The 15,057-nt window shown below is 37.3% G+C and overlaps 1 protein-coding gene across 1 annotated transcript in view; it reads right to left on the reverse strand.

Moving 5' to 3' along the window:
• Positions 1 to 15,057, reverse strand: part of LOC127874702 (dynein axonemal heavy chain 6-like) — a 279,888-nt gene that overhangs the window by 25,610 nt on the left and 239,221 nt on the right. Inside the window, 2 exon segments of the mRNA XM_052419240.1 lie at positions 12,104 to 12,314; positions 13,948 to 14,193. Coding sequence (XP_052275200.1) covers positions 12,104 to 12,314; positions 13,948 to 14,193 — 457 coding nt within the window.

Here is a 15,057-nt window from a genome sequence, read left to right on the forward strand (position 1 = left end):
AAAAAAATATATAATTGTTCAAAAGAAATCTAAAGTAAAGAATCATGCATTACTGTTACATATATATTTTTTACTTTATTTCACAATCATGCAATATCCTATTAATAATTCTAAATTATACATATTCAATGACTGATTATGTTATGCCAAAACTCAACCATGCATCATGCATTTGTAATAAATATTTGTAATATAATTATCTACATCATCATGCATTTTTTATTCCAAACACATTTCAAATACCGGTACACATTTTGGTAGACATTTCATATCCCCTTTTCAAGTACTCTCAAATGCTTGCAAACAAAATATGAACAAAGGGCAAAAACTCAAAAGACATGGAAGCAAGAGTTATGGTGCAATGCTCTCCTCCCCCACCGCCCCATGAAATCTATGTTCCTATGAAGTTTCAAGTCGATATGTCTAACAATTATATGAGCCACATTATGCAAAAATGGGTATTATGCCGTATGCAGCCAGTGTTGCTCAATATTAGCCTGGGTATCAGGCAGTTTGATCTGGGCTACGCTGTCCACTATAAAGTCATGCAAAAGGTTGTAGTCGCATAAGCGTATCAGGTAGCCCCTGACCAGACTACGCTGATGCCATATCTGTCTGTTGGGATAAGGCCAAAGGGCGGGGGAAGGGGGGCTTATAATAATAGACCATCACTCTCTCATATCAATCTGTTATATGTTGCAAGCCTCCCCTAAATCTCATCTGTCTGACTCAGCTGAAGACTGTGTCAAACATTGGTGCACAGGCAATTACTTTAAACCAACATCTCAAGAGTAAACAACTAAAATCATCAACATATAAAACTGAATATTATACAAGTACAATAATGAATACTGGTACTAATATGGATATATAATACATTCCAATATAATGAGTCTACAACTACTAAGCATAATATGGTATACCCCTAGGGCCTAGGCTTACAATATCTTTTTTGAGAAGGATTTCGCTTGAACCCTGGAAAGATTGGGCACAAAATATATATAATATGCACAATTGATGAAGGACAGCCAAGGTAAAGGGTTAACCCTGTTGTGCTGTTGCTGTGCAGGTTCTTCCAACACCAATAAATTATTTGAATATAATTGAGCTGCACTCTGTGAAAAGGGGGTTTAATGCATGGGCCTAAAGTGTCATCCCAGATTAGCCTGTGCAGTCCACACAGGCTAATCAGGGACAACACCTTTTGCCTAAACTTGATTTTTGCTAAGAAGAGACTTTCTTTAAACAAAAAATATCATAAAAGCGGAAATGGGCATCCCTGATTAGCCTATGCAGACTGCACTGGCTAATCTGGGTCGACACTTAACGCACATGCATTAAACCCCCTTTTCACAGAACACAGCCCAATTATAAGCAACAGAGCATTACTTCACACAGTGATCAGTAAATTCCTTTGAAACACAAGTTAACTGCCTTAAACGTCCGTCAAACCTCCCCACCCCATTCACAATTTCCATATCACAATGGAAAGTGCACCATTTCAAACAAGTGTTTTTAAATGTTATATCAAGACCCTGTCTTATCAAGAATATTTCAACAAAGTTATAGCTTATGCCCGATGTCTGAAAAAATAAATCAGTGATTATATTATGATCATTTGCAATCAGGTTTCTGCTGCATCCAACATTCACAAGGGACTTAGCATACAAATAAATCAGCAATCATCATTTGAAAAGATTTTTCTGTCCACTGTTAAAATGCTCTGGGAAAATTTCTTTTGTCCTAATATACATTTCAAATAGGGTTTTTGAGAAGAGACAGACGTTCAGAAACAAAAACATTTATAATGCATGCATTCTTTTTTGGCTCAATGACAATTTTGTTGAAATTTTGTAACCTCTTGATAGATTTGAATAGTTTTCCTAATGTAAGAGGAAGCAATAGTTATATATAATATGACAGTAAGCATCACAAACTATGCTGCCCAGCGTGCTCCTACGGGTAAGTACAGTACATGTGAACTAAAACCATGACAAACAATGCCATGAAATAACATCTACATATCACCATCAAAGATTATAAAAGCAGCATCATGGGAAAATGGATCTCTTGCCATCAGCAGCCAGCCTATCTCCTGCACAATCTGGTCAGGCGCTACCAAGCTCCTGATCAGACTGAGCCCTTGCGCAGGCCGGTCTTAACTCTTTCAGTGCTGGAACAGATATTTGAAGGCCTTTGCAGTTTGGATCCAGATGAGACGCCACAGAACGTGGTGTCTCATTAGGATCCAAACTGTTTGCTATTCTGATATTATTCTTTGAAAAAAATCAAAGAAAATGATAATTTTAGCAATTCTGCAGACGACATTTTAGCAGACGACAAATTTCCCAGAATACAAAGGGTTAAGCTACCTTTGTTGTATAAAGTATAAAACCCATTTTAGCATGATATTGCTCATGTTTGCACAATAAAGAGAGATGTGACCATAACATCACAAAGACAGATATATATATATGCAAGTAACACCAGTTTACATGTACCTGATATACTCACATGGTGTATAATTATTGCAATACAAAATAATGAGTGTTTGACAATATTGGAACAGAGATATATTGCAGCTCCTTACCTGCCCGCATCATCAGCCTTTTGAATCCTTGAAAAAAAAGTCCCCTTTAACGAAATAAGCCTCCAAAATGCTTCTATTAATTTTAAAACGCTTACCTACTGTTAACACAATTAACGCAACACAAAAATTAAAAAAGGGTTCACGCTAAAAAAAATCCCAGTTTATAATGTGTAGTTCTTAAAGGGGCTGTCCAACAGATAAAGCATCGTATCGACGCGATTCGATATTTTGGAAAACTATGAGGATTGCTTATATAGCTAAACAATACATCCGCTCTGATCTGAATATGAGCGTGGATGGTCGAGTGGTCTAGGCGGGAGGTTTTTTACTTCATGACTCCAGGAATCCAGGTCAGTCAGTGGTTCGAGCCCTGTTGAGGGTTACTTTTTTTCCTTTTTTAAAAATTGTATTCTTGTTTTTTTACTGGAGATTTAAAGTTCAAATGTTTAAATTTATCAATATAAAGCATTTAAAGCATTTAATGACAAGCTTCAATACATACGGCATATTACGCTAGTCAATTGTTCCAAGAGTTTGTATCACTCGAGTGGCTTGTGTGATGACGTATCACACGAGAGGTGGAGCCTCGAGTGTGATGGAAAATAGCACAAGCCACGAGAGTGATACAGACTCTTGGAACAATTGACTAGCGTAATATTATATACAATAACTAACGTTAACAATTGTATTTTATACTTTATCAAAACTGACAAAACAATGACTAAACGGTATGCCATAGTTTATTTAAGACGCGTATGAATACAGTTTATGTAAATTAACGTGTAAACATTCGAACCCGGAAAACACAGGTTTCCGACACGCTTACCTAAATGCCATTGTTAATCCAATGTTTATAACAATTAAGTTGACAATTTTAATCAGATGTTAATTACAAAAACGTTGAAACAATATGCACTTCCACTTCTATCTTCCATGTCTTTATCAAAACTTAGTTTAAACCACACTATTTTATTGTATTCCTATCGAAATATACATTTATGTATGATAAACACACACTCCAAAATACGTTTTGAATTCCTTCGATGTTTTTAACAAATAGTTTACTGTTAAAAAACACCACGTCCGCCAGCTGAGGTCCTTAAATTCCATAGAGTTTAGATAAACCTATTGTGTTTCGTCACAGAAATGACGTCACACGATGTACTACGTAATCTATTTCGTAATATAAAATATTTCTATTTTCGGTGCACCTAATGTGACGTCATTAAATGGGTCGAAGTAGTCCGGCTAGTATGGTAATACCGAATTGGAAACAGCGAGTAGCGTAATACAGGATTTTTTATTTAAACAATTGATACAACCTGTATTTTGTTTAAAGCATTAAACAGGTATATAATAAATGCCAAAATCTGTTGGACGGCCCCTTTAACATAGGTGCAAGTATCAAGCTTTGTAGCATGCAGTATTGATTATTGGCAAAATGCGTCATTTACGCTTAACCACGAATTTGGACCTTCTCAATGAGTCTTGAGTCCAAAAGATTGTCAATGTCAAGGTCAATATGACATGTTGATGTAGGTATGTTGATAGTAACAAGAGAGGTGTTTGTCAGAAACACAATGCCCCCTATTGCTCCACTTTGAAATAAAATTTCAATATATCATTTGGAAGGTTTAGAAATTATCTCCCTTTTAAAGCTTATTACTTCCCTTGGATTGTATTTTTTGACTTTTGACCTTGAAGGATGACCTTGACCTTTCACTACTCAAATTGTGCAGCTTCATGAAATACACATGCATGCCAAATTTCAAGTTGCTATCTTCAATATTGCAAAAGTTATGGCCAATGTTAAAGTTTTCGAACGGACACACAGACTGACGAACGGAAGCACAGGCTGACGGACAGTTCAACTGCTCTTTGCCACCCTATCAGGGGCCTAAAAATCAATGCAAGTATCAAAGATTTGTAGGAAGCTTTATTGATGTTTTACAAAACGTGTCATGGCGGGTAAACTCTGTATGGACAAACCAACAGGACCGATGAGCCGATTGCTATATGTATCCCGGCAGTATATGCTAGGTACAGGAAATTTTGGTCCACAATATTTTGAAAATGTTGATGATTTTCCAAGGATTGCACAACTACCCCCAAATGACTTCCAGCTATTGTAACAAAATAATCATCATATTTAACCCATTTATGCCTAGCGTCTAGAAAAAAAGGCCTTGGCAAACAGCGTAGACCCAGATGAGACGCCGCATGTCATGCGGCCTCTCATCAGGGTCTACGCTGTTTGCTAAAAGGAATATCTGTAAGAAATATTCTAAACATAGAAATAAATATACTAGAAATCCCAAATTTTGGAAATAAATTGATCCAATTTAGATGAATGGGACAGTCCATAAGGCATAAATGGGCTAAATGACCAATACTCGTAAGAACAGACTAAACCATGTCAATGAATGATAATAATATATGTGGTACTGAATCCGTTGAGCTTTTCTAAAATTCCACTTTTCTGTTGTACAAACAAAGCTGACCCATTTATAATTCTTTCGAACTCACAAAAAATATCAACACTTTTGATTTTGAATGAAACAACAATTGGTTAACCCTTTACCACTTAGGTATGTATTTTGACGCATTTGTAGTCCCTAAGAAAATTAAATTTAATTAAAGACCTTTCTTACTAGATTCAAGTCTTTTAGGCCTCATGATTTCCAACCCTTAGATACTGATGAGCAGCAAAAAGCATAAAACTTGAGCAATCTGAGAGTGACTCGTAGGCTGTTGTTTTATGCATTTTGCACATAGCCATTTTCACTTTGCTTCTTACCGTGTAACATGTATCTAAGTGAAAAGGGTTAAATGATAATCAATCAAATAATTTCTCTTGACAAAGTGCAAAAAGATTCAACTCACATGCTTTCAATTTTTCTTTCAAATAAAAAAATATAGAAACAAAAAAACTAAACAGCTTTGAACTTCAAACCCCTTACCCTTCTGACAAATGGCCCGCAAGCTTTTTGACCCTAATGACAGAAAATTACAGCCATCACAATGATGATCTTTTTTAATGGCTCCAATTTTATTGATTTTTTTTATATTTATGACTGCTTTCATCTTATTTTTTACTAATCTGTTATTTTTAATATTTACAAAAAAAAATAAATCATAAATGTGTTATAACCACAGAAGTCATATAGCATCAAAAATGTCTTATTTCAACGTTCGATATTTATTACCAATTACATCAATAAACGAGAGTTATGATATGACCTGCATCATTCGAAAATTGGTCTTATGCCATATGAAGCAAAATTAGCTCCAGCCAGGCTTGAAGGTACAAGCAGTCTGGTCTAGAGCTACCCAGTACCTCTATGACATGAAATCTTGCATGATTTTAAAGTGGACAGGCCGGCCAGAACTCCTGACTAAGACTGCGTGATTGCCTAGGTTGCATATTGCATAAGACCCGTTTATGCATGCTACTGGTCATATAATGTTTTCTGTAAGGCTATCAATGGTATATACCAACTTCAACTAGAAATTCCATACACGAACCTGCAACAAGCAAAGTACAAGAATTAACAACAAAACGTCACGGATGCAAAAACTGAAACATATCAACCACAAACTGAGTGAAAATAACTGCTGCTTACAAGTCTTGTATGAACGTTCTACATGTATTTTTCTGAACCCTGGTAAAAATTAGATAATAATATAGATTCCCACAACAAAAGAGTAGGGTAAATGCTGGTGGTCATATTTTTCAACAGACTGGAAGTATTTTCAAACTTATCCAAGATATCATTAAAACAAATGTTCTGACCAAGTTTCATGAAGATCAAACAGAAAATGTGGTCTCTAGAGTGTTAACAAGGTTTTACTATAGTAATATATAGCCATATAAGGAACAAGAGATGTGTTTGTCAGAAACACAATGCCCCCTATTGCGCCACTTTGAAGCAATATATTTGACCTTGAAGGATGACCTTGACCTTTCACCACTCAAAATGTGCAGCTCCATGAGATACACATGCATGCCAAATATCAAGTTGCTATCTTCAATAATGCACAAGTTATTGCAAAACTTTAACCAAGGTTAGAGTTTTGAGACACAAGACAGACAGACAGACAGACAGACAGACAGACAGACAGACAGAAGACAGACAAGACAGCCAGACAGACAGACGACAGACAGACAGACAGACAGACAGACAGACAGACAGCCAGACAGTGACAGACAGACAGACAGACTGACCTGACTGACTGACAGACAGACAGAAGACAGACAGACAGACAGACAGACAGAGGACAGACAGACAGACAGGACAGACAGACCGACAGACAGAAGACAGACAGACAGACAGACAGACAGACAGACAGACAGACGAAGACGACAGACAGACAGACAGACAGACAGACAGCGACAGGACAGGACAGACAGACAGACAGACCGACAGGACAGACAGAACAGACAGACAGACAGACAGACAGACAGACAGGACAGACAGACAGACAGACAGACAGACAGACAGACGACAGACAGACGACAGCGACAGACAGACAGACAGACAGACAGACAGACAGACAGACAGGACAGACAGACAGAAGACAGACAGACAGACAGGACAGACAGACAGGACAGACAGAAGACAGACAGACAGACAGACAGACAGACAGACAGACAGACAGACAGACAGACCGACAGACAGACAGACAGACAGAACAGACAGACAGACAGACAGACAGACAGACAGACAGACAGACAGACAGACAGAAGACAGACAGACAGACAGACAGACAGACAGCAGACAGACAGACAGACAGACAGGACAGACAGACAGACAGACAGACAGACAGACAGACAGACAGACAGACAGACAGACAGACAGACAGACAGACAGACAGACAGACAGACAGACAGACAGACAGACAGACGACAGACAGACAGACAGACAGACAGACAGACAGACAGACAGGACAGACAGACAGACAGACAGACAGGACAGACAGACAGACAGAGACAGACAGACAGACAGACAGACAAGACAGACAGGACAGACAGACAGACAGAAAGACAGACAGACAGACAGACAGACAGACAGACAGACAGACAGACAGACAGACAGACAGACAGACAGACAGACGACAGACAGACAGACAGACAGACAGACAGACAGACAGACAGACAGACAGACAGACAGACAGACAGACAGACAGACAGACAGACAAGACAGACAGGACCAGACAGACAGCAGAAGACAGACAGACAGACAGGACAGACCAGACAGACAGACAGACAGGACAGACCTGACCAGATCCGGAGGCATAGAATTCCCGGCCCCCTTTGCTGCCATGTTTTCAAGCAACCTGAATCATTTTCAAACTTGTCCAAGATATCATTAAAACAAAATTTCTGACCAAGTTCATGAAGATGGGACAATAAATGTGGCCTCCAGAGTGTTAAAAGTTGTTTTTTTAAACCATAAAAATGCCCCGCCCTCTGTTGGCAATGTTTTTCTATTTCTACAGACCAGAATCATTTTGGAACTCAAACAAGATGTCATTGGGACATATGTTCTGACCACATTTCATGAAGATTGGTTCATAACTTTGGCTTCTAGAGTGTTAACATGGTTTTACAACAGCTGTATAAGGAAATATGCCCCGCCCAATGATGGCCATGTTTTCAACCAACTGATACCATTTTCAAACTTATCCATGATATCAGGACAAATCTTCTGACCAAGTTTCATGAAGTTCAGGCGATAAATGAGGCTTCTAGAGTGTTAACAAGGTTTTACTATAGCCATATATAGCAATATTAGGAAAAATGCCGTCCCCTGGTGCCCATATTTTCCTACAGACCAGAATCATTTTCGAACTCAATCAAGATGTCATGAAGATTGGACTATAAATTTGGCCTCTAGGGTGATAACATGGTTTTGCTATAGCCATATAAAGAAACATGCCCGACCCAATGGTGGCCATTTTTTCAACCAACCGGAACCATTTTCCAACTCATCCTAGATATCATTGGGTCAAATGTTCTGACGAAGTTTCAAGATGATTGGAAATAAATGTTGCCTCTAAAGTGTTAACAAGGTTTTACCATAGCTATATAAGGAAAAAAGCCCCGCCCCCTGGGGGCCATGTTTTTCAACCAACCGGAATCATTTTGAAACTCGTCCAACATATAATTGGAACAAATCTCCTAAGTTTCATAAAGATCAGACAATAAATGTGGCCTCTAGAGTGTTAACAAGGTTTTAATATAGCCATATTAGGAAAAATGCCGCGCCCCTTGGCGGCTATTTTTTTTTCAAACAACTGTAACCATTTTCTAACCCTCTTAATATATAATTAAGATGAATCTTCTGATCAAATTTCATGAAGATTGGACAATAAATGTGGTCTCTAGAGTGTTAACAAGGCAAATGTTGATGCCACATGACGCACAACAGACAAAAGGCAATCACAAAATCTCAACATGTACACATTGAGCTCAGGTGAGCTTAAAAAAACAGACAACAAACAAATTAGCGTTAGAATTCCCGGGATATATTTTGGTATATTTTCTGTACCTGGGGTACATTTAAGTATACATAAAAGTACCAGGGGTTCATTTAAGTAGCACGGGAGCCAACAATGACCAAGCGAGCGTTAGTTGTGTGTTCAGACAGCTGGGAAATTAGATTTCTGATATTCAGTTATTTTTTCAAATTAAGACTGGCTCCATTGTAAGACAAACTAGAATTATCAAAGTCATTTGTGAAAATACACCCTTAATTTGCCTGAATCTAATAGCAGTTTGTTTGAAGATCTGGTTTAAGAACAATGTCAGCTTCATTAATATGAAGATTCCTCCTGATACCTCCTATAGCCCCGCTAATTTCAGCATGAACATTGATATCACACTGTGGTTATCATTAACCAACCAACTCAACAACCAGGCCATGTAGATTAAGTTAAATAATTAAAGAAGTGTTGTCCACACATTAAAGCAGCTAAAATAATATCTAGTTATTACTGGATACATGCAAATAAAATGTGCAATTTTTAACATGTGTTGATTCTTCACATATTATTTAAGGTTGATTAAAATTATTGTCATAAACTTATGTTGTTCACCGAATTATCCATCTATTGAACATTTTTGGTTCAACTTAAATAAAACATCAAATGCTAATATTGTCAGGTTTTTCAATAAACTTAAAGGTATTTTAAAATTATGCAAATTTGTTAGAAACTACATTTGTAATTGTACAACATGCATATTCAAAACCTGTTTACATTATTGCTATGACTAGTATGTCTGTGTTATGCTGTCTACAAAAAAATCAATCAATGGGAAAAACTCCATTAACATGTTGCAGTTCTTATACTTTGCTATATCTTAATATTGTGTAGAATGGAAGCGGTGTATTATACTATTCATCTAAGGTTATACATTAGTCTTATTGTATAATTGCCAAGTGCAGAAATCCACTATCAAGTTAAAGGGTTTAGATAGAACATTGTGGCATCCAGAGCCAACAATGCAGCTTTCAGCACAAAATAATTCATACAAATCTTTTCACACAAAATCTGAATAATTGCAACAATGCAACATAAAAGAAAGACTTACAAATAAAGTGATAAAAATGGTCAAACTTAGGAATTATTTCCATAAGTTTAAGTGAGGGTATAAAAGGCAGTTACCAAAATTATGCCCTGGTTGTGCACAATAAATAGATGAATACAAATATCCATGCTTACAATATCTATAATACCTGTCAATGTACTTTACCTTCTGTAATAAAAGACATATTGAGTTTAAAAAAGTTCTTACTTAAACCAACATTTCAATCTAAAAGATATGAGCCTTGCTCTGTGAAAAGGGGGTTTAATGCATGTGCGTAAAGTGTCGTTCTGCACAGACTGCACAGGCTAATCTGGGTCGACACTTAACACACATGCATTAAACCCCCTTTTCACAGAGTGCGTCACATATATTAGATGATCCACCTTAATGATCATTTTTAATATTTCCAGCTCAAAGATAAACTTTTCTTGACCTTCATTTTAAAAATACAGCAATTCACAAATTCAGGGCTTGAAATTAGTACTTGCACACTGGCACACTGCAAGTAAAACAATAGTTTTGCAAATACTTTTTGTTGCTACTCGAAAAAAAAAAGTGAGTGAAAAAAAATATTTTAACAAAAAAAGGCTTTTAGACCATTTGGAAGAGTTTGCTATCACAACATGAACTTGTTAGTTAAAAAAAAACGAAAAGAAAAATAATTCACACGCAAAATTATGCAAGTGGCAAATAAAGTTAACTTCAAGCCATGACTAATTAGTGATAATTCCACCTAAATGATAAATTACACACAACCCTTTATAAGAAAACAATAGCTTTATATAAATGATAAACAGATAAAAAAGAAAATAATAGATGCATATAAATGATAAAATAATAGACAATGAAACTCTATTTCAACCTCAATTATAATAATATAACATAAATTGTACTTCAATGACTAACAATAAATGATCAAAACACCAGTTCAACCTCACCATAAATGACTTAATCAACTACAGTAACTGTAAAATCATTAACATTTGTTGGGCATATATTATTATTGATTTCGTGGGTTGACCTATCCATGACTTTCCAAAAAGACATCAAAAAATGACCGGAACATATTCCTCATTTTTTTCTCAAAATCCACAAATTTATGTTTCAACAAAAAAGTAAATTTGCTTAAAACCACAAAATGTCATGCCCACCAATATCAACAAGATGTGTTTGTGAAACACAATGTCCCCCTATATGATGTTTGACCTTGAAGGATGACCTTGACCTTGTGAAGGATGACCTTGACCTTGACCTTTCACCACTCAAAATGTGCAGCTCCATGAGATACACATGAATGCCAAATATCAAGTTGCTATCTTCAATATTGCAAATGTATTCATAAAATAAGCGATTTGGGCCACATATATTTGACCTCTGACCTTGAAGGATGACCTTGACCTTAGCCTTTCACCACTCAAAATGTGCAGCTCCATGAGATGCACATGCATGCCAAATATCAAGTTGCTATCTTCAATATTGCAAAAGTATTTATAAAATAAGTGATTTGGGCCACATATATTTAACCTCTGACCTTGAAGGATGACCTTGACCTTTCACCACTCAAAATGTGCAGCTCCATGAGATACACATGCATGCCAAATATTAAGTTGCTATCTTCAATATTGCAAAAGTATTCATAAAATGAGCGATTTTGGCCACATATATTTGACCTCTGACCTTGAAGGATGACCTTGACCTTGACCTTTCACCACTCAAAATGTGCAGCTTCATGAGATACACATGCATGCCAAATATAAAGTTGCTATCTTCAATATAGCAAAAGTTATTGCAAAATGTTAAAGTTGGCGCAAACAGACAGACAGACCAACGGACCAACAGACAGACAGGGCAAAAACAATATGTCCCCCACTATTATAGTGGGGGACATAAAAATTTTATAGTATCACAATAACAGCACCTACTTTTCTACAAGTGTTTGCAGTTTGGGCATCCAGGAGCTGGCGAGGTGGCAGTTCTGGAGGAACACCCATCTGCCCTTCAGGATCTGTGCCTTGGCTATCAGCTCCTCAGCCTTGGGCCCCTGGCCCCTCCCCAGGGAGATCATATCCAGGTGGAGAGCGGAGCCCCGCAGTTCCTTGGCAAACCTCAGCAGCTGGGCACCCGGGTCACAGCCTGTGGGAAACAAGGGTTTGAATGTAAAACAGTTGTTTCTGCTTTATATAAGAGCCTTGCCCTGGAAAAATGGGGCTTAATGCATATGCCTTAAGAGTTTTCCCAGAGTAGCCTGTGCAGTCTGCACATGCTTATCAACGACGACACATTCTGCTTTAATGGAATTTTTTGTTTAAAGGAAATTGTTTGTTCTTAGCAAAAATCCTGTTAAGGCTGAAAGTGTCATCCATGATTTGCCTGCAGTGTCCACTCAGTACTTATAGAGAAATAATACATACCTTACTATATATAGTAACAAGTTTGTACAGTTGTTCATGTCATTATCACCATTGCGGGGTCATTATAAATATTCGAGCCTAGGGCCGATTATTTATATACGGCCCTCGGAATGTGTGCCAAGACGTTAAACCGGAAAAAAATGGCGTCCACATCCAGTCTTAGCCATACAAAAGTAAAACATCTAGGTTATTGTTCTACTCACCGAAGTTGTGTAATAACCATGTTTATTTTCGTAAAGTTTAATTTGCTTCCATGACGAGTTAAAATTTTGGACACATTTCTTGATCGCCATCCACCTTTTCCATTTTAAAGCACTGGATGTAAGCAGGCAATTCTTTGTGGATAGACATTCTTTAATCGACTGACAAAGGAACGACTTGTTCATCAAAGAAATTACCCCTTAAATTCAACATCCATTTCCTTCGAACAGTTAAATAACAATTCACTTACACTTTTATTAAATTTAATCAATCAATTATTCAACAAAACATCGCATTATTCGACATTTTAACGAAATCGAAAATGCAGCCTTACCACAATACCAGTTTCATTCCAGTTTTATATCCCAACACTGTTATTCACATTCTTAATATTATAATAATCCCTCGGGCCGTTATGCTCCCTGTGGGCTGATTATCACTGCCCGGCCCGGCTCAGCCGTGTATTATCCTCTAATTAATACACACAACTTTGGGAAAATACATTCCATAGTGGAAAAACAAAACTCAGCCAAAACAAACTGCAGCCTGAATTGCATCCTCTCAGGATGATCTACACATAAGATCATTCTACTATAAAAGTTTAGCAGTATTTACCCAGAGCTCAAAGAGGCCTTAAAGACACACACGTTTGGGACAACATATATTGTATTGTGGAAAAGCAGATAAATGGCCACAAATTTACCAAAATTCAGCATTGCCAAAATTCCTTCCAAGTTTGTGAATGTTTGAGAGAGACCCACCCAGTTGTTAAAGAAGAGTTAAAAAACAAAGCTTCAGGCGACAATATATTCATGTTGGAAAAACAGACAAAGGGCCATAATTCCACCAAAATAGTCACGACCCAATATCTTTTCTTATCTATCATCTTAGAGAACCAACCAGTGATTAAAGAGGAGTTAAAAAAACAAGCCTTGGGACATAGGTAGGTATTGAGAGACAAGTCAAATTCTTAGTACCTCCCGTTCTACGAGGCATAAATAAATATTTTCGTTTTTTCATCATCAAATGTTCTGACAGTAAAACTTTGCGTGAACAAAAATCCAAACTTCTTACTTAGTTACAAAATGAAACATTCCAAACTTATTTGCTATAAATAACAATGTCAGACAAATTGATCACTCAAAGTGTCTCACTTGGTGACAAGATGAAAATAAGGGGCGTCTTAGCTGTGGACTCCTCATAAATCTCCTTCAGGTCAAATGATCCCGCAGATAGGTAGCGATGGCCGATGCTTTCGCGCACAAACTGGCTACACGAGGCCGTCAGCACATCCGGACGCAGGATCTTGATCAGGATCAGACGCTGGAAGAGCGTCAAGTCCTCCCACGGAAACATGATACCTGCCTCTGAGGATTTACCAGCTTCTTTCTCTGCATCATCTGTAAACATGAGCACAACTCAATTGTATAGTGCAGACATCTGTGATTGTCATTCTGCCTCACATATTTGCAAATTAGGAATAAACAGGAGATGTGTTTGTCAGAAACACAATGCCCCTTACTGCGCCAATTTAAAGCCATATATTTGACCTTTGACCTCAGACTGTGAGTTACTCGCAGGCTGTTCTGGTTTTATGCTGTTTGCACATAACCACTTTTACTTTGCCTCTGAGAGGGTTGATCCTTTACCAGAAGAAAACAATGCAAAACTGGCTTTAATCAATCTTGCCACAGATTTAATTAATGTTATGATGTGAAAAAATAAATATTTAAAATTCCAATTAAAGGCTTTGGGGATTTATTTTACCTGTTTCATGCAAAAATGGGTCTTATGTGTTATGTAGCTCCAGACAAGCCAATGCAACTGTGAAGTCTAGTCAGGAGCTATGCTGTCCGCTATAAAGTCAGACCAGCCAATACAACTGTGAAGTCTAGTCAGGAGCTATACAGTCCGCTATAAAGTCAGACCAGCCGATACAACTGTGAAGTCTAGTCAGGAGCTATGCTGTCCGCTATTAAGCCAGACCAGCCAATACAACTGTGAACAGGGGTGTCAATTGGCCAAAATCTAAAATCCTAAAAATAATCCTATCGTTTGGGGGCCAGAGCAAAAAAGGGTTAATAATTCATGTAACTTTGTTAACTATTGTTTATAACTTTGTAAACAATATGTCAACGTAAAATAATTTGTGTTTAAGATGACATTTGTGACGATAATCTTAAAATTCCAAAAAAAAATCCTCAGATTTATATCAATATCTAATTTGGTCCTTGAGGGCCAAAATCCTGATTTCAGGAATAATC

This window comes from Dreissena polymorpha, chromosome 3 (assembly GCF_020536995.1).
Source record: "Dreissena polymorpha isolate Duluth1 chromosome 3, UMN_Dpol_1.0, whole genome shotgun sequence".
Lineage (NCBI taxonomy): Eukaryota > Metazoa > Mollusca > Bivalvia > Myida > Dreissenidae > Dreissena > Dreissena polymorpha.